Genomic DNA, 26,195 nt, shown 5'->3' with positions numbered 1-26,195 from the left:
CAGTTGCTAACAAACGGAGCAGGACAGGAGGACATAGAGCAGAGTTCCCCAACCCTCTCCTCAAGGCCCCCCCAACAGTACATGTTTTGCAGGAAACCACAAACATTCACAGGTGAGGTAATTAGTGTTTTAGCAGAGCTGATCAACTACCTCTGTGGATATCCACAAAATATGCACAGTTGGTGGGCCTTGAAGACAGGGTTGGGGAACACTGACATAGAGGGACCTGATAGACTGTGGGGAGTTTCAAGAAGCACCAGCCAGGTAAGTAAATGTCAACTCTGCTCCTTCACTTAAGGTACCCTTTAAAGTACGTAGGAACAAAAAAGGAGAGGAGATCCGGGCACCAGCTCTGCAGTAGAAACACCTTTTATTGCATCCCCAGCATCCCCATACACACAGTGAAAGAAAGCCTGACAGCCGTTTCACGGGCTTCAAAGGCCCTCTTCTTCAGAGGCTATTGAAGCCCGCGAAACGGCTGTCAGGCTTTCTTTCACTGTGTGTATGGGGATGCTGGGGATGCAATAAAAGGTGTTTCTACTGCAGAGCTGGTACCCGGATCTCCTCTCCTTTTTTGTTCCTACTGGTAATTGCTTATCTGGAGGCACAGCTTGTATACCTATACCCCCTGAGCCATCTGTCATCTAGTGCCGGTCCATTTCTCTGTTTTTTTGGAAACCCTTTAAAGGACAACTGAAGTGAGAAGAATGAGAAGAGGCTGCCATATTTCCTTTCAAACAATACCAGTTGCCTGGCAGCCCTGCTAGTCTATTTGGCTGCAGCAGTGTCTGAATCACACCAGAAACAAGCATGCAGCTAATCTTGTCAGATCTGACAATACCCACATGGACTTCAACAGTGGCGTAGCTAAGGAGCTATGGGCCCCAGTGCAAGTTTTACATGGGACCCCCCAAGCACCAAAACCTGCCAAGGATTTCCACAGTGTCAGAGGTGCAAGAAGGGGATGGGGGACAGTTTGTTAGTGATCACTACTCGATGCGGAAGCCAATGGAAGAGATGGGACACGGCTGCGGGCGGATGCGGCCGTTTGAGAATCTGCTGCATGCTGCAGATTCTCGGATTGCTCCGCTCCATACAACATGCACGCAGTGGAAACTCTTCCATTGCCGTGCATGTGTTTCAGGACACCCGCGGTGTGATGCGGCTATGTAGCCGCTCCTAGTGGAAACGGGCCCTAAGTGTTTTATGCATTGGGACAATTGCCTCATGCTGGATACACACGTTGCGTTTCCGCGTTCAATGCGGCGTTCGATTTGCGTCGATTTGATTATTTCCGAGCATTTCCGAGCGCATTTCGATTATTTTTAGGTCGAATGCCATGTAAAGTATGGCAAATCGACCTAACGATCCATCGACCTGCGAATCGGACATGTTGGAAATAATCGAATCGACGCGAATCGAACGCCGCATCGACGCGGAAACGCAACGTGTGTATCCAGCATTACTATTGTGGAGATAACATCAGCGGAACACTGCATATTTGTGCATTAAACGGAACTTTGCAACATTTTTGCATTAAGCTTGCTTGAGATGGATGTTAAGCAATTAATACATCATATTTGGAAGACATCATCAGCTTAGCATTGCACACTTTTTGCAGCAATCTTGATCTTTATTGCCTGAGGGCAGGTGTTTTATTCTGAATTTTGCATAGTCATTTTTATTGGTGTACACATTTTTTTAGAATACGTGGACAATCTAGTTTTTTGACAAGTTGGCATTGTGTGTGTATGTTTGATTGTACTTATGGTGAGGTCTGCAGTGGTCAAGTGTTGTCTGTGGATGTGAATGCAGCATTTAATTTACACCATTGTGTGTTTTATATGTAATTAAAGCAGATTTCCGATTTTATACTAGCACAGGAGTATATTCTGTTTTGTTTATTTATTCTCATCTCATAGGAGTGGGGAGTTGCCCTACAAGTCTCCTAGCTGCTTTCTCTAATGCATCCTGGTGTGCTAGCACCACAACTATAGTTATTTGTTTTCTGTTTATATTTGTCCCATCTATCACTGATAATTATTATTATTATTATTATTATTTAGTATTTATATAGCGCCGACATATTACGCAGCGCTGTACAGTATATATATATTGTCTTGTCACTAACTGTCCCTCAAAGGAGCTCACAATCTAATCCCTACTATTATCATATGTCTATGTTTGTATTATGTAATGTATATACTGTAGTCTAGGGCCAATTTAGGGATGAGCCAATTAACTTATCTGTATGTTTTTGGGATGTGGGAGGAAACCGGAGTACCCGGAGGAAACCCACGCAGACGTGGGGAGAACATACAAACTCCTTGCAGATGGTGCCCTGGCTGGGATCCGAACCGGGGACCCAGCGCTGCAAGGCGAGAGTGCTAACCACTACGCCACCGTGCTGCCACCAATCCTCAGTGGGAAGCCACTGATGTCAGGGGAGATCTGTACATACACTAGATTTTGAAACAATCACAATCAATCATTTCAGGTGATGAAAACCTAGTGCATATGTAACTTAAGATAATAGTTTTTACAACATGTGCTGGTAAAAGACATTCCATGTCCTCTGGGTGGTGGCAGGCGAGTATTTGTCGTATCCCTGCATGTGTAGGTGGTAGAATGGCACAGGTAAGCATTTATCAATATTCTGCTCCCTGGCACTTACAGTACATGTTTGCTGCTTTACAGCATTGCTTTCTGCCTGAAATACAACTACAATAAAAGCTAGACAAATAAAGTCTGAGCAGCATACAGCAGCCAACAATCCTTGCTGTCGTTTTCCTAGCACAATATGGGTGAAAACTAAGACTGCAGGCGCTACAGAAGGGTTCTTGCTGTTCAGAACGAATGACTGGCATATGCTTACAAGCAGATGAAAACATACCATATAAGATAACGCTTGCATTGCTGTTTCCCAGCTTATTGGATGCTACGCAGGTATAATTCCCATAATCCCTTTCAGATACATTGAAGAAGGTCAGGATAGACATGTGATCCTTATTCTCAATCCTTACTCCGCCTAGGCCGTTATCTAACCTGTGGAATACAAGAAATAAAAATTGTCACTGACAGTCTGATCTATTTTGGCAGAAAATCTATTTTAATAAAAGTCACTTGTCAGTTTGTCTGTCCCAGGAGACTGTATGGATGTGCTTACACTAGCAAAACAGGCACTGACGTTACACACCACTGAACCATCATATCATGCTTGAAGAGAAGAAATGTAATAACGAGAGAAGATGTAATAATGAGAGCTGTTAATGGTTAGCTTATAGGGATGGTTAATGAGATGCAAATATTTGCGCGTTAGGCCCCCTTCACACATGATTTTGTATGCAAACGTTTTATGTTTGCCACGCATCCAGGGGTGAGCAATAGCCATAGCAGCTGCTATGGGGCCCTGGAGCAGAGGGGGCCACCTTCTGACTTTCTCAGTGCCCATTAACTATGTACAGTGTTAACTGCAATGAGAATGTAAATTGCCCAATGAACTCATATCCTTACCATGTGGCAGGTGGCATTGCTAAAGAGTGCCTACATCTGAGGGCCCCATGAAAGTTTTGCTATGGGGCCCTATGATCTCTAACTACACCACTGCGTGCATCTAATGCAGGTCAATCTCATCGCACTTATGCGGTTTAATGCAAATTTTTGCATCTGAATTTTATGCAGAAAAAAATGGCTTACATGTTGCAAGACGCATTCCAAATGTGAAAATGCGTATAGAAATTCATGTAAAATAAATTCATTGATAACCATGGAAAAATCAGAATGCAGAAATCTGCATCAAAAATGTTAGCATAAATGAGGAATCAGATGTGAAAAATTGCAAACCGCTGAATTGCAAATAAGAAAAGATGTGCAAAGCCCCCCCCCCCCCCCCCAAAACACAGGGATAAGCGTGAAGGATTATACCAATTATAGATTAATTCCTGCCAAGATGGAATTGGATTGGTCCATTCTTAAGTTGCATACATTTGCATTAAGAATTTCCACAATCTTGTGTCAACTTGGAATTATTTGCATCTCATTTACCCTCCCTATTAGCTTAAAAGGTTCCATAATGAAGGGTTTTAGGGAAAATCTGGTTGTTGCACTAAGCTCCTTACTAGAGCACCACCTCTAACATAGGAGACCAGGATTCAAATCTTGGCTCTTCCTATTCAGTAAGGCAATGCCTATTCATTAAGTCCTTGGGCAAGACTCCCTAACACTGCTACTGCCTACTGAGTGCATGCTTAGTGGCTGCCTCTCAAGCAGACAGGAGAAAAAACACTATACAATTTTTTTAAGTTTTACATTGTTTTATGTCTACATATTTGTATAAATGCATATTTGAAAAATTATACATAAATTATCCCAATCAGTATCTATAATAATTTCCAAGCTGTCCACTGTACGTATGTTCAACCATTTGCCCTGGACACACACCCTCCTGTCCTGCCCTGCTGTAATTGGCGCTTTGCTGATTGGATGGCGTGCACATGTGCGGCGGGAGGGCTAATGGTATGCTTGTATGCTTCTGAATATTACTTCATGAATATTTTGTTTACAGCATTGCTTTACAAGTTATTTATTCAATGTTTGCCAATTGAAAAATATTTTTTCACTCTGATTTACATTCTTAAATGTATCACTTTTATGTTATATTCTATGTAGTAGCACACAACAAGGTGTAGGCAAGGGTTAATGAGTAATTATGAGCATGTCTGTGCAGCATGTGCATCTTGTCACATGCTGTGCTGGATATGTTTGCGTGTTATAAATCTATATTAGTATAGCTGGTATATGATAACCCCCAGCAGGCTTCAGCAGGGTGCCATCCCATCATACATACATTATACATACTATATAGACACACGCACAATTCCCGTCAGCTGCAGCAACACAAATCAATCCTGGAAACATCTGCGCTGCACTTGGCACTGATCAAGAATAAAGATGCCAAAACCAAACCAAAATAAAATGCAAAGCACTCTATTTATAAAGTGTAAAAAAAGCCCTCCAGTTACAGAAATGGCACAGTAAAGCTTTCATTGTGGTTAGACAGAAATCCAATACAAAATGGAGACACATTACTGTCCAAACACTTGCTGTGCAACGACTATGTTATACCCCTTGACCCTCACCACTTCTTCCATGGCTTTTGAATTAATAGGTCAGGGCCACTGCCCTCTATCTTTATTTCATCTGATTGTGTGTACATAATCCCTTTGTGCAGAGGGATGAACTTGCTTTCAGGAGTAGGGACCAGTTCATAGGAGAAAACTTTGATGTTAGGTGAATCAGCTTAATGCAAAATACTGAAGGAAATGTCTATGGATAACTGTAGGAGAGGATGGTTTTACTAAAGTCAACTGAGCACCACAGAAATAGTTTTTAAATGAACCTTCCCATGAGGGAGGTTTTTAAGTGAGCCATTGGGGGGCAGGAGTTTGGTGGAGCATCAATACTTACCTTGGGGGTGCTGCTCCTCTGGTCCTTGGCTTATATGGAATGCTTCTCCATATGACCGGCACTGTTGCATGTGCATGCCTGCCGCAATGCATGCCAGGAGATGAGGTCCATGATTGGGAGCACATTTCTGTACAGATTCACATCCATTGACTACATCTCTCGGCATTCATTGCGCCAGCCATGCGTGCACAACTTTGCCGGGAAGTTACAAACTGAGGTTGCTACGGCCGACAGGGTGGAGAAACATCCCATATGGGCCAGGGACCAAAGCAGCAGCATCCTGTAGGTAAGTAAAGATGCTCTCCCCAACACCCGGTCCCCAATGGCACACTCAAGAACCTCCCTTCCAGCCCTGTAATTAATTTGTTGCTTGTACACCAGCTCTAAAACTGCCATGTCCCTCCTGTATTGCACTGACAAGAACTGAATTCCATACTCCAGATGCAGCCTTAATAGAGAGCTAAACAGGGGCAGTATTATGCTAACATCTCATTTTCTTCCCCTTTTAATGTATCCCAACATTTTATTTGCTTTAGCTGCAGCTGCCTGGCATTGAATACAATATTTAACTTGTAATCAATGAGTACTCCTAAGTCCCTCTCCTAGTCTGATGTCTCCATCTTTATCTAGTTTATTGTATATGGTGCTAAACCATTGGAGAATTATATAATAACATGTCACAGAGAAGATGCAGCCAGCGGTGGATGTACACGGAGAGTACAGTTCCATAGACTGACATGGAAAGCCCGACAGCTGGGACAGGTGAGTTGCTACTCTGCCAAACATTGCAGGGGGCCCCAGGGAGCACAGTTAAGTTGGGGGTGACTTGGGGGGCCAAACAACTGGCTCAGGAGGAGAATAAGGCAGGAACAAAGGGCCCCAATGCCGCTTTAGGATGGAGAGGTCTGTTAGGGGGGCACCTGGACTTATTTTACCTGGGCCCCCACTGTTACTAGAACAGGCCCTGCTGCAGAGACCCTAAATAGACAAAGGCAGGTGCTAGGAGGGAGTTGTCAAATCAAGCAAATATCAATAGTAACCCCTTGCGCTCACAAATTACATGCAATCAGGCCTGCAGGAAAACAGACATAATATAGATATAAAAACCTCTAAAGATAATGGAAATGGAGGACATTAGTTATCAAAGCCCTTCAGTATTTTACATTAAGCTGATTCACAGAACATCAAACTAATAATTATGGCTGGACATAATTGTTGTATTTGGGACAACCCTGGGAGGAAGGGCAGGATCAGTCAAAGAACATTACCCAAGGAAGTCTTCCTTGATGTACCAATATGGCCAGAAGCAGGGCTATTAAAATACTGAAAGTCTTTCACCAACAATCCGAATCAACAGTGACCCAAGGCTTGTCAAATGCAAAGCAAAGAAACTGGAACAAAAGTAGTATTGCTATCTGCAGTATCAAGATTTCAGCTGTTATAGGAAATAAGATTCTGGTTGGTAGGTCTTGGTAACTGCAGTAATTTTCTTTCCACTAGTCTTAAGCTATGCAAGCTCTGCCGAGTCAGCTGATAAAGACTGAGAAGCGAACATACATCTAGTGTGTGAACAATGGCAGGATCTTTAGGGACCTCCAACATTGACAAGCACATTGTTTCTCAACACTCACCCCACCAATGGGAAGCCATTCCTTAGTGCGTCCCTCCCCATCAACAAACTCGTTGCTAGCCTGCATGCTAGCAACACGTTTGTGTACGACTTGGCCACAAAATGTTTTCTGAGCACCGATCCCTTCTGGGTGACATACATTGATAGTGTGTACCTACAGGGCCGGTCTGCCCATAAGGTGGGGTTAGGCGGGTTCTTCAGGCGGCATGTTCCGGGGGGGGGGGGGGGGGGAGGGCAGCATGCCGAGCTGAAGGAGGTACAGAGCAGGAAGGGGGTATTGGGCACAGTGGTGGGGAGGGGTGTCTGGCTCCCCCTTCTCCCTCCCTCACCTAAGTCCCCCGATCTGTGCTTCCCTTCCGGCTATTAAATGCAGCAGCGAGCGTATATTGTCAGCAGTGGGTGGGGATGACTCACCTCTTCCGCGTTCCACTCTCGTAACTTCCTGCAATGCCGCCCACTGTACTGTACGCCACTGTGCCCAATACCCCCTTCCTGCTCGCTACCCCCTCCAGACAACCTATTCTGGGGGGTGGGGGGTATTACATGGGGTGGAGGGCAACCTTTTTCACAAGTTCCCTGTGTACTTAGCTTTGAAGTAAATCAACCCAATGTTGTGTTTTTACTATGATTTATCACATAAGTGACTTGTTGGAAATCCGAGGGTGATTTCCAACACACTCACAATTACCATAATCAAAGCATTTGAGGAGCTCAAACATGTTCTGTTTATAGGAACCCAATACAAGATTTAAAGACACTAGATTCCTGCAAATAATGCAAATCCCTATCCAAAATCATATCTAGACCTATAGAGTACTTGGATGTGCAGTGCAGAAAGGGTTAATAGGTGCCCACCTGGTGTCCTCCCTATACCACTGGAATTCTGCCAGTGGAACGGCCAAAGCAGAGCAGCGCAGGGTCCCCTTCTGTCCAACAGAAGCTCCTGTATTTCTTGCATCAGAAATGTATGGAGGGTCTATACATTAGACAGAGAAAAGCCGGTTAATAAATTACACAATGACATGTTGCAGGTCCTGCTTTTACTCCTTTGTTCAAGCCTGTGTGACTATCAGTGATATTTCAGCTTCGTAGTGACTCAATGACACCCCAAAAGCGTGTTGTTGTCACATCTCAGCTACCTGTACTCCAAAAGCATGTGTCCCACCTCAGCTCTGCAAAGGATTCAGTTCCCCAACGGCAAGCTGGTGACGTATCTCATATGTACACAGTTATCTGGCTTGAAAAAAATTAATTTGTCCATCAAGTTCAGACTTTTGAGCCACACTGTATCTCAGTCAAGATGACGGACAGCTATATGAGTAATCATGATCTCCCTTGTGACACAGAACTCGTCCTAGGCGGGGGGATATACTGAAGTTCAGTATATCCCCCCGCCTAGGACGAGTTCTGTGTCACAAGGGAGATCATGATTACTCATATAGCTTTCCGTCATCTTGACTGAGATACAGTGTGGCTCAAAAGTCTGAACTTATCAGACACCCATTTTACGTGTAACCTACAGTCTCTTCCTCCCACACTCGAATATCATGCTCCCAGCAATGTGGAGGAGTATATAAAAGCCTGGCTAAGTGGCAGAGTTATGCCATAATGTCCGGGTTTGTTTTGTGAGGTATAAAGAACAGCACATTATGAATAAAAGCTAAAGGAATTCCTTTGTGGGAAGAGGAGACTGTTCAAGACAATGGTGTGGAAGCAGTGAAAGACTGAATAGACTGCTGAGCGGTTGCTAAGAATATATAACTTCATTGCACAAACTGGACTCTGTATTCAGGAAATAGGAGCAATCCAGATCTAAATGCTTGGCGAACATATTACCTAGGTGAACATTTTATTAATAAGAATTGTGGAATATAAACACACTATGTAAACATTATGCCATGACTTCACAATTGCTGCTCACATATGTTTTGCCATTGATGTGAAGCACCCTTGAGGAAAGTTATCCATTACAACCTATGCAATGCAGAAATCCTGGAAGCCTGCTATGGCATTGCAGGAACAGTGCCTTGGCTTTAAATATGGTGGATGGGTGGGGCATAAATAAATGCTTTAGGCAGGGAACACACTTGATTGTTTTCGTACGCGTTTTCTGCACAGAAAAACTGAGAACTCATGTTAATCAATGGGCTAGTGCACACTTACTGTGTTGTTCGCGCGCAGAAAAAAAACTGACATTCTGCATCATGATTCTGCACATTTTGGCAGTTTTCTCTATCAATTACATCAGCTGCTGTAAAAAAACACGCGCGTTTTCCTGCATGGAAACACACTTGGTGTGCAGAAAAAGTATGCAGAAAAACGCGCGCGGAAAACTGAAAGTCAAGTGTGTTCCCTGCCTTAAAGGGAATGGTGGAAAAACAACATGGCACCCCCTGGTGGAGCAACATAAAACCAATGCATGGTGCCAATAAATGGATAACAGTAATGGCACCCCCAGATTTGTTTGCCATGGCACTCATTATGTATCTGCTCCTCTGTGTTTGCCATGTTTACAGGCACACCATTGCTTCATACTATTGCTTTGTGCCACATTTTGCCACCATTGTAAATCTCCAAAATAGATGTAGCATACCACTATTGTAACGGCAAACTCCCCATTCCATCCTTATCCCTCAAACATCATTCAGATTCGCATAGCTCATCCCCACTTATGGGCCTAATGCAACCTGTCCTGAACTTCATTTTGCTAATATATAGCTATACAAAGCATTTCCTAGCATTTTCAAAGTGAAGATAAAGCCACTTACAGTTGACAGTGACCATGACTCTGCGAACAGCTGGTGTAGACACCTCATTGGCAGCACTGCATTCATACTGTCCAGACTGTTCCCTGGAGATTGCTGTTATTTCCAGATATTCGTCGTCACTCACAAACCTATGAGCTGAGAGAGACAGAAAAAGAAGAGCAAAATGCTATGTACACTCCATTTACATAACTAAACATCTTGCATGCAATATGTCAGAGCCGCATAAACGTGACCATGAACAGGCTGTTGTAAGAAACAGGATTGTAGAAGAACATCTGCTCTTTACATGCCTCTTGACTCTTTACAAGAAGCCTTTTTGTCACTGATGTTTTGTATTTTTACATCAGGGGTCCCCAAACTTTTTCAGTCAAGGGCCGGGTCAACATACTTCAGACTGCTGGGGGGCCGGAACATTCATAAAATGATGTTGAAAACCATTACATTGAATCTAGGTATCGATTCCCCCCAATCATGCCTGGAGGAGAACTTCCAGCAGCCATTCAGTTAGAAAGTCTTTGTGCACCAGACAGTGAAGCATACCCAGGTAACAACCTGCCATCCAGTTGGACAGTAGTGTCACCTGATACAGAATTGCATTGGAAGCCAGCAAATGACTGCTCACTGGCTTCTACAGTATGTGGATGGGTGGGGCCACCACTGCTATTCTATATGCGGTCCGCCGATATTTAAAGGTGCAGTGGGCCACATCTATAAGTTATACATTTTGTGTTTGGACGCCAGTGAAAAAGTCCCAGGGGGCCGTATTCAGCCCACAGGCCGTAGTTTGGGGTCCACTGTTTTACATAATTAAGAAACAATCTTTGGCATTGACGGTGTGCTGTGGATCTTACACTGTGGACCAATAAGAAAAAAAATCAAAGCTGAATTCTACTTCAAATAGAAGTTTGATTTCAATCACACTTTCATGTTAATCCAATGAAAATCATCTGATTCAGTCATACTTTTGTACTGTTCCATTTAGTATAAAAGAATTGTTTTGGAACAAATGCAGTTGGATTTTTCCAACCCCTGAAGCCGTCCAAATCGGCTAGTTTATAAATCGATTCTGAATTCAGCAGAACATTTTACACAAATCTGACCTAAATGATTGATGTGCCAAAATCTGATTGTTTCAGACAGCTGATCTGTTCATGTACTGTTCATGGCACTGACTTTAAAATCCTAAATTGAATTCAGTAAATCAGCTGGTACCATCCAGAAAAAAGACTTAAGGGACGAGTGACTGACACCATTTTCTAAGAGATGCCACAGTGATTATTGCTCAGTACCCCAGGTTACCTCCTCTACAGTGTTTACTGGAATGACTGTATGTGTATGTACATGAGAGCCAATCTAATTAATAATAGCACAATACCTGACATACATGTTACCAAACCAAAAATGTAGGGGAGGCAGGTATATCTTTCCACACTGTTATCCTTCTGCAGGACAGTCATAGTCACATTGCACCAATTCAGCATTCAAAACGATAAGCATAATGAGAATAAAAGAAAGCAGCCATAAAGATTGTGCAAACGTACCTTTCTGTATATATATATGTGTATATATATATATATATATATATATATATATATATATATATATATATATATATATATATATATATATATATATATATATATATATAGTCATGTGATTACATTGAATAATGCAGATAAGGAAGCCATGATGGATCAGTCTCCTCACTCGCTCCAGTATAATCATGTGACTATAAAGTGCCAGTTCCAAGTTTCCAACAACAGAAAACTGTAGGTGCAAACTGCGGGGTGGCATGGTGGCATCAACGATAATTCAGCAACTATATGCTGCTATAAAATGGTCTTGTTACTATAAAGCGTCAGCAACCAGAAACGTTTGGGATGTACGCAGAGAAGATATACATTAGATGAATATTGTTGATTCTGTCCTGCTTTTTAGTTGCATTTGATCTTAAACTCACAATCAACCACTGCAACTGTCTGACGCAGACTGCAATTGTGATTTCTGCAGCCGCTCACAAACTCTTGTGGACCAGCATTGTCATATGCAATTAAAAAGGGTTGCGCAAAAGGTGGATCAGCGCATCACCAGGCCGCTTCTGAATGGCCTACAATGCGCTGAGCCCCCCCAGAAACTGCAAATACACCTTGAACCCAAACAGAAGCTCTGCATATACACCAAAAGCAAGACTGCTAAGTGGGAGCAGCTGACCAAAAATGAATTGAATTAGTACATGGCAAAGAAATGAACAGCGCTACTTAAAAACAGATAAGTGCCTACCTGCAAGAGAGTGCAAGCCCCACTTGTGGGATAAAATACACACCTAGCATACACATAACCTGTCTACCACTGGAGGATGTTGGTTTCCTGTAACAGCTTGCATGCAACTTGTTATGTACTTGTCCCTCCCACTGCGAATAAGTCATCCTCATATGGGAGGGGACCTAACACTAACTAAATCCTAACCTATGCATATGCATAGCCTGGGTGCGCTACCAAGTAAAATCGAAAATTGAAAATTGCGCAAAAGGTGGATCAGCGCATCAGCAGGCCGCTTCCGAATGGCCTACAATCAGATTTAGTTAGTGTTTAGGATTTAGTTAGTGTTAGGTCCCCTCCCATATGAGGATGACTTCTTTGCAGTGGGAGGGACGAGTACTTAACAAGTTGCATGCAAGCTGTTACAGGAAACCAACATCCTCCAGTGGTACACAGGTTATGTGTATGCTAGGTGTGTATTTTATCCCACAAGTGGGGCTTGCACTCTCTTGCAGGTAGGCACTTATCTGTTTTTAAGTAGCGCTGTTCACTTCTTTGCCAATTAAAGAGGGTTGTCCAGAAACTAAAAGAAAGCTGAATGCATTCATGAGTGAACTGCATGCATGCAGCTTGCAGCAGAGACTGGTGGTGGATGAGCTTTATCTTCCTGCTGGATCATCATCACATATGTGCTGAAACTTCCAAATATTGATTACATTACATGGACCGTTTCAAACTATTTCCGAGGCTATATGGCTCAGCAGTGCCACACTTAGCAACTGTCCAGGGCCCAAGTGCCTTAGGGTCCTCAAAATCATGGATAGTGAATGTCACAAGTTAGCTGTCAGTACAATGTTTAAAATTAAGTGGCACTATGTTTATTGGCGCCCAGGGTTCCATTTTACCTAAACCATCCCTGATCCTAGGAGGCTTTCCACTCTTTCTGTGACAGCTCTTTCTGTCCATTCTTACCCCAAATTATGGCAGCTTTTTGTATCTACATGTTATTAATGCATACCTCCAAACTTTCTGCAATTAGAAATAGCATCTCTTTCTTCACATATGAAGACTACAAACATAAATAGCACCCCCAGAATCGGGGAAAAACTATTGCATTAAGAGCCTGTTTCCACTAGACACAGATTGGATGCAGAATGAATGCAGAAAAACTGACCCCAATTAATGCTTATGGGAAAATCTGCATCAGAAAAATCACGTTTAGTGGAAACAGGCTCACAGGCATTCATTGGAGTCAGTTTTTCTGCATCTAATCTGCGTGTAGTGGAAACAGGCCCTAAGCCCATGGAGGGCTAGATTATCTCATCCTGAGAAGACTGATGCTGCTCTTCTTCAGGGCCCCTCCCATTCCCGGTCCTCTCTGTCCCCAGCCTTCTGGAAGTTCCCCTGAGCGGCGACAAGCAATTCTCAGCTGCCCATGTGCAAGTTGCGAACTGAACATGTGCAGTGGAAGAAAGCACTCTAGGAGGAGCACTTCCTTTTGCTGTGCACTTGCAGTTCTGAATCGCTCGTCACTACTAGGGGAAAATTCTGAGAGGCTCTTGGACAGAGACAGCCAGTCGAAAATGGGGATGGGAAACGGAGAGACCCCAAAGACAAGCAGCATCAGGCTTCTCAGGTTGAGGTAATCTAGTACTCCATGGGCTTTATTTCATGTATTTTTCCTCCATTCAGGGGTACCTAAAAGAAAAAGACATTTCTATTTTTTAAATCACACTGTTCATTTCTTGTACTGTATCATCCTTTCTAGCACACTATAGCCAATTTGTATTGAGTAATTGCATTTTGTTATACAGATCTGTACATTAGACCAAAAAGAGGGACATTAGAGGAGGAAAGGGGGACACAGCAGGATTTGCTTCCAAATAAGGGACAGTTGTAAGTGATGTATTAATAGCAAATGCTGCATTTCCCTTTCACTCTCTACAGGAAATGTGTCTCCCAGCTGGAAGGGACACAAGGAAGCCAAGCTGTTACAATCATCTCTTGGCCCCTATTCAGCAATGAACTATACTCAGTAACGAGAAATCTAAAGAAAGCGGCAACATCCACATCATGACATCATCATGCGCTTAATTATGTGATATTATCAGTCCAGGGACAATACAGCTAGCAGGAAAATATCTGCAGATGCAGGATATGTATCCAATGAATGAAGATAGCAGCCCACCCCACATTCTCCTGCTGGTAAATCTGTCACAGCAACTTTATCAACGTATAGCAATTACTCAATATTTAACAGCGATTAGACCAATGAAAGCTCACCTGTTATGCACATAGCTGCTATTTATACAGTTGTATTCAGTTAATATGTTATCATGTTATGATTCATGATGGATGACAACTGAGGAAAGCACTGTGGGGCAGATTTAGGCCTCGTTCACATCTGCTGCGCTGAAAAACGTGTGAAAGCGCGTGGTAAAAAACGCATGCGCTTGTGCGTGCTTTAGTGTGCGTTTCTGTGCGTTGCGCTGCGCTTCTTTAAAGCACGTTTTGCTTGTTGTACCAGCAGCAGTTGTAAATAAAACTTTGTTTTTGTATGTAAATGTATTTCTTTCTTCAATTAGGGGTAAAAAACGCATGCGCTTCTATGCGCTTGTACGCGCTTCTATGCGCTAAAAAAGTGCACCCATTCACTTGCATTGATGTGCACTTTCCAGCTCAATGCACAGAAATGCAGGCAACCTTACGTTTCTGTAACGCTGCTCAGCGCAGCGCATAGATGTGAACCAGCTACATTAGTTACATGGGAAAGTAAATACCTTGCTGATCGCACAGGGCAGTGCGCTGTAAAAAGCGCACAGAAACGGCCCTGATGTGAACGAGGCCTTAGCATAATCAGTATGAGGAAAATCTGAGAAACACTTGTCTAAAACATGTGCACAAATGGAGAAACTAATCAGAATCTATTATTTTGGTATCTGCTTCACTTTTTCATCAGTTTTGCTTCACTTTTCCTTACACTGGTGTTGCTAAAGCTGCCTTGTTGCTTGTAACCTGCATCCTTCCTGACAAGATGCAAGTCAACATCGGAATGCATTGAAGAATTAGAGGTGCCCAATAATGTATGCGTTGGCATCTCGGCCCTCTTTCACGTGTGGCACATGGCTGAGGAGTCTCAATGAAGAACAACTGTATGTTACTCTCAATTATAGCAAGGCAGGGAGCAAGCAGACAAATACAGATATCATGGCCGGATTTCAGACAAGGCCACAAAGGCCATGGCCTAGGGTACCAGGAAGCAAGGGGCAGGCTGAAGGCTGGCACACTCATGCAGTCAAGCTGCCAAACGTGAACTGCAGCAGATGGGCAAGTGTCTGGGACTTAGGATGAAGGTGAAGCAAACCTGGGCAACTCTGCCATCCACCCAGCTTCAAACTATCAGAGCGGAAATCATCAATTTTACCCATAAATTGAATAAAAATTATAACCATTTAGTTCATTTTAGATGTAATGGATCCACAAAACAGATTGCTAAAAGGAATGAAAAATCAGTCATTTGTAGTTACTTGGCACCATCAACACTGTCCAATCCAATTAATCGGAAGGTTATCGTTCGGTAAAATTGCATCGTTAATAGACATCTTTAAATACATTAATAACTGAGCCCAATAAAAGTGTGTCTGTGGTAGGGGGTTTGCAGTTTGTCGGGGGGGGGGGGGGGGGAGGGTTGGTGATAGTGGCCTTGGGTGGTAAAAAGTACAAATCCAGCCCTGACAAATATATATTCCTACAATCATTGGTTTTACATCTTTTACATATAAGTTGTTAGACTACAGGATTTTTGTCCCTTTTTTAACTTTCTAGCAATCACACAACCTGCTCCAAATTACGACTGATAATGCATTGTATGGGATATGTTTTATCTTCTTGAATTTTAGCTTTTCTCAATCGTTTGAAAGACTACACTGTGGGTAACCACTCAGTAAAACCCTACATTTGTCGGTACTTTAGGCAATACTGGGTGCTTTTTAAAAGGGTTTAAGCCCTTCCCTCCCTTCATTCCTCCTTATAATTTAATAATACCCAGACAGCTCACGGTGACCCAGAACCACACTTCACATTCCTTACAACTGAGTAAGAGTCATCACCCCCGTCAGCCTGCTGAATCATCGAAGCAAGTCAGCTTCCCACAGTGACATCTGGGAGTATATGTGATGCTCACACCACTCATCCCATTCCTTCATCACTGATTAGACGGAGGTGTGACTGTGACAGCTGCAGACTATCCCCCTCTCTATGCCTTGAATGAAGAATAAATTCCCCCATGGGCTCTAAGAAAATGCTTAGAAACATTAGAGACATCACTAGTAAACAAGGGCTGCCCTGCAATGCTCTGGAGTCCAAAGTCATATCTGGTGGTACAACCTACGTATTGTAGCCGACAAACCACACAAGTGATATCAGGGTGCTTTGGGTGTTCCAGGGTGATGGCTTGGGTGGGCGCTATAGGTGTGGTGGGCGAGAAGGAAAGCGGGAACATACCCTGTAAATTTGATGTTTCTAGCATGTACAGCGGCTTTGCTATTAACCGCTAAAGTTGGCGGCCATTACATTTTAAAAATAACAATTAACCTCCTTGGCGGATATCACAAATCAGGCTTGGGGTGGAAAAAACATGCCAGGAGCGGTAACCCCGAGCATTACTCATGGCAGCCGCCGGTAGAACTGTGCATTCTCCTTTCTGTCCTCCGAGTCTCTGCATTCCACGGTTGAGATCGATGTTTCTCGTCATGACAACAGACGGTGATCTCACTATAGGGTTACATCGCCACCTGGAGGACAGATGGAAAACTGCAGCGCTGGATCGCTGGGAGGTGAGTAAGTGCTGGGGCTGCTGCAGATCTCTCTGCGGTGTTATTTTGTCCAGGTTTTAGGGTCTAAAAGCCTGCAAAAAAATTGCACCTTTTTAGACCCTAAAAGCATTTGTGCAAAATAGGTTTGTTTGTTTTTTTGTCACTATTTCGCAGTTGATCCTCCTCTGCCATGTCACTATCAGGTTTTGGTACACTTTTTTCATTTTTTTAAAAAAATTGTGGCTGTAGAGATGCCCTGTTCGCCTGCCATTAAAGTCTATGGAGCCTGCCGAGACCTGCCAGTTTGCGAACATTTGATTTGATGTTTGCTATATGCTGCTTAATCTGAAAAAATCCCAGAACACATGCAAGCACCAGATTGGGATGCACCATGAAGATGACTATATCTACAGGAGTATACACCACACTTATACTAAGAGGGAAGTGTGAGCAGAGAATATACTAAGGAAAAGCTAGAACCCAAAGATATAATCTAGAAAACTTGCACCCATGACACACATACAACATACAAACATAGTTTACTTCTCAAAATGTATTTAGCAACCTTGGTGACTTGGTTGAACTCGATGGACGTGTGTCTTTTTTCAACCCAAGTAACTATGTAAGATATTTTGTTAAATATACACACCATTTGTAGTTAGTCACAAGAGTGGGCAAACTTCTTCTCACCCCCAAACATGGCGTGACAGGTGGGGCAGCTGGAACCAGCATGAGAGAACAGGTACTTTGACAGCCACTTCCCAGCTCTACACTGCATAAAGGGGGAGGAAGGAGCATTTTCATAAGACTGGGGAAGGGAGGATTGCGGGAAGGGGATTTGAAGAGTAATGGGCCACACACGGGACATACATTTTTTTTGGCACGTAATATCCACACAGAGGTGCAAGGAATCATGAGGAAGGTTGTAATACAGACCCCAATGATGCATTGAGAGGGTTGGAATGGCTACACGGGGACTCATGGAAGAGCTGGGGGTAATAGTGGCAAAATAAAGCATTGGGAAGGTTGCTTCAATGGGTGCCAAGAATGACTGCACATATACACAATAAATCATGGGGGGGGGGGGGGGGGGGAGGGTTGGAGAGAACGATAATGGTCACTTAGGGGTACATGGCATCACTGGGGGGATATATTGGTGCATTGGGGATGGAAGAAGTGTGGGGCACTGCTATTGATACTATTGTATATATTATCCATGGCACCTTGGCCACATCTGCAAATTTTGTCATAGGCACCATTTTCCCCTAGTTCTTCATGATTGAAGCAACAGTTCAATAATTATCAATGAAATGCTTATTTGTTTTATTAAAAGTAAGAGGGGAAGTTATGGTTAGGCATCAGGTACGGTTATTGGAGTATCAAGAGGATTATTACCTAATCTGCAGTATAGTAAAACACCCACAAAATGTCACTGTGTAGGATGTGATGGTAATCTTAATGGGATTGTCATTTTCCAGTATTCACGCTGTATTTTCTCTGTTCTAAACAAGCTGCACTTCCTGATGGTTCTCTATGATCTATGTCTGCATGTTGTCCTTCAGTAAAGAGATCTAACTTTACTGGGATATATCTGAGTGTAAAGAACACTAAGCTCCAACAATGGTTAGGCACCAGATATGTGGCTGGATAGTGTTATGGTTAAAGCGAACCTGAGATGGGGGATTATGAAGAAAATATACATACCTGGGGCTTCCTCCAGTCCCCTCAGGCCTGATCGCTCCCACACTGTTTTCTTCTGCCTCTCTATTTATCTGCAATTGGCCCCCGGAAAGTTCTCTGGTCCGGGGCCAACTGTGCATGCGCACTCCCGCAGAGTTCACGTGTACTGCGCAGGTGCACGGCGAAGGAAGCAAGACAGGGGAGCGCGCCGGGCTGGACTGCAATGACTGGCCCCGACTGGACAAATTTCCAGGGCCAGTTGCGGGCGAACGGAAAGAGGATGGTGTGGGAGCAATCAGGCTGGAGGGTGCTAGAGGAAGCCCCAGGTATGTATATTTCCTTTTTAATCACCCATCTCAGGTACATTTTAAGGGCTCTGCCTCTGACACAGGACTCCTCCTGTGTTTCAATCCCGGCTCTTCCTGTTCAGTAAGCCAGCACCTATTCAGCAAAGCTAGACTCCCTATATCACTACACCCTAATGGCTGCAACTCAAGCACTTTGAGTCCGTGGTGGACTCATATTAGACTGTCCGCCGGAATAAAAGCACAATGTAAATGTTATTTGTCTTGTCTAATATGTGCAATGGATGGGGGAGAGCTACAGTTAGGCATCAATGCAAGATAAGGTTAGCTGAGCCCTGGGGAAAGAAACCAAGAATAACACTGCATACCTGAGATAACTGCACAGGCAAACCCAACTTTAATAATGATTGCACATGTAGTTCAATTGGTATCCAGCTAACATCATCTCCAGGAAAGTTTAAAATCACTTTAATGATAATTGAGATACATGGGCTGGACCCGAAATCTTGTTTGGCAAATTAAATTAAAAACATGTTGACCACCATGCTAGTTATGACTCAGGCCTATTGACTGATCTCCCACACTATTATCTCCTGCACTCAGCAACAAGTAACAATAATTCTTTTCCAGCTCCAATATAGTGAAATTCACTTCATCCTATAAGAAAAGGGTCTCATTTTCCATCAGAGAGTTGTATTTTCTACGCAATTTGTAATCTACACAGTAATCTTTATAAATAAATAATAAAATAACTCGTTCCAACAATGGAAACTAATTGCAGCTGCACTAACACAAAATTGCCACAAGATGGCAGCAATATCCCACTAACCACCACAAAGGATATTGCGGCTCATACAGGTGAGCTATTTTTATATTTATATTTCAGTTTTATTATCGTGCAGGCAACCACTGCAGCTCTTCACAGATCACATAATCATGGAACTAAAGCTGGCCATAAACAAGGTGAATAAGGCCTTATGTGTGAAGTCGATTAATCCCTATTTAATTTGACTTTGATCAGATGATGATCGATTTCTATCCTACGCAGCACGTTCTGTCTCGGCAGAAATCTATCAAGCATCGGTTCCAACTGCAAACATTGTACTGCTCCCAGCCCCTGGCCGCCCAATAGGAAGAGTGGGGCGGGTTCCTCAGGCAGCATAAGTGTGTGTATGTGTGTGTGTGGGGGGGAGCAGGCAGGAAGGGGGGCAGCGGGCACAGCAGTGGGGAGGGGGGTCAATTCCCCATTTTCTCACCTGAACCTCTGGTCTGTACAGTGGACGGCATTGCTAACTACCTATACTGGGGGCAATAATACTACGGGGGTCATCTTCGCAAGTTTACCTCAGTATGCAAAAAGACTAGAACCGGCCCTGACTGCTCCATGGAATGGAATACCATGCTGCCATCGATCCTCTGCCACCCCTTTCCTTCCAATCAGACTTAAGGTGCCCATTAACGGTACAATTTTTTCTTCAGATTCGATCTTTTGCTGCACTTTTTATGATCGAAATGTATTGAAAACTGAGGCACAAATCGATGTGATTAAGGTTCTTTGGTGAATTGGAAAAGGAAAAATTATCAATCTAAAAGCTGGGTTTTTTATGAACGAGTCGGAATATAAAACTTTCTTAATCATTCCGCTTGTGGGAACAATTGATAATTGCCTTCCGATTAGTTAAAATTGTTCAAATCGTGTCAAAAGATTTACCGTAATCTGAAGGAAAAATGTTACCGTTAATGGGAGCCTTAACAATCGATAAACTGTATACAATCAATGGAAAGAGAATTGGAGATGTTGTAAACACTCTAATCTGTGCTATAGACTAAAAGTCCAATGATAGGAGGGAGCACTTTCACACAGATGCTTGCCAATGCCATGCAGTTCAATCTTCTGGGCAACTAGCATCATCTGGCAGCAATGTAACGCAACCAAAAGGCAGCATTTGTAACGGAATATGTGTTAGTGGTTGACACAATGTGCAGTTACTTCACAGTAGGAAACCAGCATACGTAATATCTATGGGGTGGCAGCTGCCTGCTCAGATAGTTCATGCATGGCTGATATGCTGCTGTACTGCTTCAAGCAACCACCCACTGCTACCCAGATGCTGAACTGATATATATATATATACATCTTCTGATAATATATACACACATGCTAATTCCAGGCTTGCATGATGTCCGCCCCCTCCAACACACAACGCCCAAATGTGTTAGCCACCTTAGTGCCAACATATAAAGTCCCCTTAAAGAGGAACTGGAGTGAAAATCATGTAATTATTAAAATTGCTTATTTTTTGCAATATATTTTCTGTACTAATCAGTACTAATCAGGAAAAATACATTACTTTTCAGATTTTACCCATTATAAGTTTAAAATAAAAAGTGCTGCTGTAGATAAAAACTACATTGGGCTATTTCTCCAGTTTATTAAAAAACTTAAATTATAATGTTCCTGTCAAAATTTATGGTGATGGAATGGGTTTGTAAAATAAAGGTGGGTTGTTGCGAGTGTGTACTTTTCACCTTGAACTGAAGGAAAATGTATGTATATAAATATATATATATATATATATATATATATATATATATATAGGGGTTGGACAAAATACAGGGAGTGCAGAATTATTAGGCAAATGAGTATTTTGACCACATCATCCTCTTTATGCATGTTGTCTTACTGCAAGCTGTATAGGCTCGAAAGCCTACTACCAATTAAGCATATTAGGTGATGTGCATCTCTGTAATGAGAAGGGGTGTGGTCTAATGACATCAACACCCTATATCAGGTGTGCATAATTATTAGGCAACTTCCTTTCCTTTGGCAAAATGGGTAAAAAAAAAAGAACTTGACAGGCTCAGAAAAGTCAAAAATAGTGAGATATCTTGCAGAGGGATGCAGCACTCTTAAAATTGCAAAGCTTCTGAAGCGTGATCATCGAACAATCAAGCGTTTCATTCAAAATAGTCAACAGGGTCGCAAGAAGCGTGTGGAAAAACCAAGGCGCAAAATAACTGCCCATGAACTGAGAAAAGTCAAGCGTGCAGCTGCCAAGATGCCACTTGCCACCAGTTTGGCCATATTTCAGAGCTGCAACATCACTGGAGTGCCCAAAAGCACAAGGTGTGCAATACTCAGAGACATGACCAAGGTAAGAAAGGCTGAAAGACGACCACCACGGAACAAGACACACGAGCTGAAACGTCAAGACTGGGCCAAGAAATATCTCAAGACTGATTTTCCTAAGGTTTTATGGACTGATGAAATGAGAGTGAGTCTTGATGGGCCAGATGGATGGGCCCGTGGCTGGATTGGTAAAGGGCAGAGAGCTCCAGTCAGACGCCAGCAAGGTGGAGGTGGAGTACTGGTTTGGGCTGGTATCATCAAAGATGAGCTTGTGGGGCCTTTTCGGGTTGAGGATGGAGTCAAGCTCAACTCCCAGTCCTACTGCCAGTTTCTGGAAGACACCTTCTTCAAGCAGTGGTACAGGAAGAAGTCTGCATCCTTCAAGAAAAACATGATTTTCATGCAGGACAATGCTCCATCCCAAGCGTCCAAGTTAGGGATGGTCAGAATGCCAATTTCCGATTCCGCGGTAAATCCGCATTCCATCATGTACCAATTACCGATTCCGCTACCAATTTCCGCATTCCAATGCGGAAATTCCGCCCAACTTTAACATCGATTTTCTCAAAAACTATAAGGTTTTTTTGAAAACTTTTTTTGCATCTTGTTCAGAAGATTCTGTTTAATAAACCCTGAAATTTGGTGTTTCTAGGACTTAAAGAGAACCCGAGGTGGGAATTACTTTTACTATTGGGGCACAGAGGCTGGTTGTGCGCACTAAGACCAGCCTCTGTTGCCCCATCGTGTGCCTCCATGTCCCCTCTGCTCGCCGCTATACCCCCCGCATTGCTGGCTGTGTCGCCAGCTCAATGTTTACCTTGCGCTGTCAGTCAGCGCCGCTCCCCCGCCTCCTCCGCATCGGCGCCACCCGCCGCGTCACTTCCCTCCTATCAGCGGGAGGGAAGGGACACGGGCGGGTGCGCCGATGCGGAGGAGGCAGGGGAGCAGCGCTGACTGACAGCGCAAGGTAAACATTGAGCTGGCGACACGCTGCGTGTCTCCAGCAATGCGGGGGGTATAGCGGCGAGCAGGGGGGACATGGAGGCACACGATGGGGCAACAGAGGCTGGTCTTAGTGCGCACAACCAGCCTCTGTGCCCCAATAGTAAAAGTAATTCCCACCTCGGGTTCTCTTTAAGGGGGATTTGCTATTAACTGCTAAAGTCGGCAGATTTTTACTGTAATGTAAAATGCAGAAAATCTGCATCTGCCCATTTTCTGCATTTTACATTACAGTAAAAATCCGCCAACTTTATCGGTTAATAGCAAAGCCCCCTTAAGTCCTAGAAACACCAAATCTTCAGGGTTTATTAAACTGAATCTTGTGAATAAGATGCAAATTTTTTTTTTAAAAAGACATTATAGTTTTTGAGAAAATCGATGTTAAAGTTGGGTGGAATTTCCGCAATTTCCGGTGGAAATTTCCGCGTTTTCTGGCGGAAATCCGCCTACGGCACTTGCATTACCGATTTCCGCATTCCGATGCGGAAATGCAACTTCCGATCGTAATTTCGGAAATTGCATTTCCGCGGAATCCGAATGAGCATCCCTAGTCCAAGTACTCCACAGCGTGGCTGGCAAAAAAGGGTAAAACTAATGACATGGCCTCCTTGTTCACCAGATCTGAACCCCATTGAGAACCTGTGGTCCATCATAAAATGTGAGATTTACAAGGAGGGAAAACAGTACACCTCTCTGAACAGTGTCTGGGAGGCTGTGGTTGCTGCTGCATGCAATGTTGATGGTAAACAGTTCAAAACACTGACAGAATCCATGGATGGCAGGCTTTTGAGTGTCCTTGCAAAGAAAGGTGGCTATATTGGTCACTGATTTATTTTTGTTTTGTTTTTGAATGTCAGAAATGTATATTTGTAAATGTTGAGAATAATTGAAATGGGTATATATTTGTTTTTTGTTAAGTTGCCTAATAATTATGCACAGTAATAGTCACCTGCACACACAGATATCCCCCTAAAATAGCTAAAACTGAAAACAAACTAAAAACTACTTTCAAAAATATTCAGCTTTGATATTAATGAGCTTTTTGGGTTCATTGAGAACATGGTTGTTGTTCAATAATAAAATTATTCCTCAAAAATACAACTTGCCTAATAATTCTGCACTCCCTGTAATGGAAACACCTTGAAAATCAACAAAATATATTTTAACATGGTGCAGGTCCACATTTTGCGGCAATCACAGCCTCTATTCTCCGAGGTATTGATTCATACAAATTGTGAATTGTTTACAAAGGAATTTTAGCCCATTCTTCATTCAAAACGCCCTCCAGTTTTTTAGAGACAATGGCGGTGGAAATCAACTTCTTACTTGAATCTCTAATAATGACCATAAATGCTCAATACTGTTGAGGTCTTGGGATTGTGGTGGCCAGATGAGATTGTTAAATTCATTCTTTAACAATTCTAGCTGTATGGATTGGGGCATTATCATCTTGAAAGATGGCATTCCCCTACGGAAACAGTTCTTGAACCATACAATTTGGCCTCTTTGAAAGTCTGAGAGATCTGCCATTTTTATAAATTATAACCAACTTTGGTTTAAATATCCGTAAAAAACAATGATTTATATTAACATATCAAATAACAAAAATAATAAACAAAAACAAGTTAACATATGTCAAATTTTCATTGCTTAAACATGTTCAAAGATTATGATGCCAAAATGCTAGGTGTTTCCATTATTTTGTCCAACCCCTGTATATATCTATATATATATATATATATAGATAGATAGATAGATAGATAGATAGAGAGAGAGAGAGAGAGAGAGAGAGAGAGAGAGAGAGAGAGAGAGAGAGAGAGAGAGAGAGAGAGATAGATAGATAGATATGTAAAAATGATGGTTTCCCTGTTACATTACCACATTTGACCTGTGGTCCCCCATCCTTATACAGATCTCCCTGGTAGTCTAGTGGTCCCCCCTCATGCCTCCCTGGTGGTCTGCTGATATCCTATATGTTTCCATTTTGGTCTAGTGGTCCCCTACATGCTTCTCTTGTGGTTAAATGATTCCCTATAGAATTCCCTGGTGGTCTAGTGGTCCCTTATGCACTTCCCTGGTGGTCTACTGGTCCCCCATATGCTTCCCTGGTAGTCTAGTGGTTGCTCATATGCTTTTCTGGTGATCTACTAGCCCCTCATATGCTTCTCTGGAGGTCTGATGGCCCCCTATATGCTTCTCTGATAGTCTAGTGTTCTCCCATAGTTACCCTGGTGGTCTAGTGGTCTCTCATACATCTCTCTGGTGGTCTAGTGGCAAACAATATGCTTTCCTGGTGCTCTAGTGCCCCCTAATATGCGTCCTTGGTAGTTTAGTGGCCCCCCCATATGCTACACCTCTGGTAATCTAGTGCGCCCCCCCCCCATAATTTTCCTGGTGGTCTAGTGGTCTCCCCAGGGCCGGTTTAAGCAACAATGGGGCCCCAGGGCAAAATAAACCTGGGGGGGCCCCCCAACATATACCCCGGAACAAAAATCGGCATTAGGGGACCTTTTTTGCAGCTGGTATAGTCAGGGTGTGAAGTCCCAATCGGTCGGAGCTCCACATTCTGGCTATCCCAGCCTGCATGGGGGACGAGAGGTTAAAAAGTTTCAGGAGGGGGAACCCTACATAATTTTTTTTAAAAAAAAATTCCCACACTCTAAACATAAAAAAAAATTGAGAAAATAGGAAAAAATGCCAGGGATCTTCATACAGCCATATTGCGGCTGTATAGCGATCCCTGGCCAAAGAGCTGCTGCTGCGTATGGGCCCCTTGGAAACCCCGTCAGGAAATTTATTGCGCTTTCGTTTGATGCATGTAAAATTACACTACCGTTAGGTTTGCTACTAAAAGTGACATTTACGGCATTTAAAAGTATACTTTTTTCCTTCGAAACTTTAAAATCGATTTTCTCAAAAACTATATAGCGTTTCTAGCATTTAGGCTTCTTGCACACCAAGACGTTGCGTTAGGTGCCACGTTAAGGTCGCATAACGTGCACCTAACACAACGTATGGTGCTGCAAGAGCCGACGGTAGAGTGAGCCGCGTTAGGCGGCTCGATTCCTATAATGTCTCCCAGAGTGGCGCTGATTGGCCAGCGGGACCACGTGATGCGGAGCGAGACACTTCGCATCACGT

The 26,195-nt window shown here is 43.1% G+C and overlaps 1 protein-coding gene across 1 annotated transcript in view; it reads right to left on the bottom strand.

The window, feature by feature from the left end:
* Nucleotides 1-26,195, bottom strand: part of LOC137521317 (opioid-binding protein/cell adhesion molecule homolog) — an 838,111-nt gene that overhangs the window by 6,902 nt on the left and 805,014 nt on the right. Inside the window, exons 5-7 of the mRNA XM_068240426.1 lie at nt 9,865-9,999; nt 7,952-8,072; nt 2,894-3,045 (exon numbers count right to left, since the gene is read on the bottom strand). Of these exons, the coding sequence (XP_068096527.1) occupies nt 2,894-3,045; nt 7,952-8,072; nt 9,865-9,999 (408 nt within the window). The remainder of the gene's footprint in view (nt 1-2,893; nt 3,046-7,951; nt 8,073-9,864; nt 10,000-26,195) is intronic.

Source organism: Hyperolius riggenbachi, chromosome 6, assembly GCF_040937935.1.
Source record: "Hyperolius riggenbachi isolate aHypRig1 chromosome 6, aHypRig1.pri, whole genome shotgun sequence".
In the NCBI taxonomy this organism is placed as follows: domain Eukaryota; kingdom Metazoa; phylum Chordata; class Amphibia; order Anura; family Hyperoliidae; genus Hyperolius; species Hyperolius riggenbachi.
The sequence above is the reverse complement of the archived record's forward strand: the minus strand, read 5'-3'. Positions and strand labels throughout refer to the sequence as shown.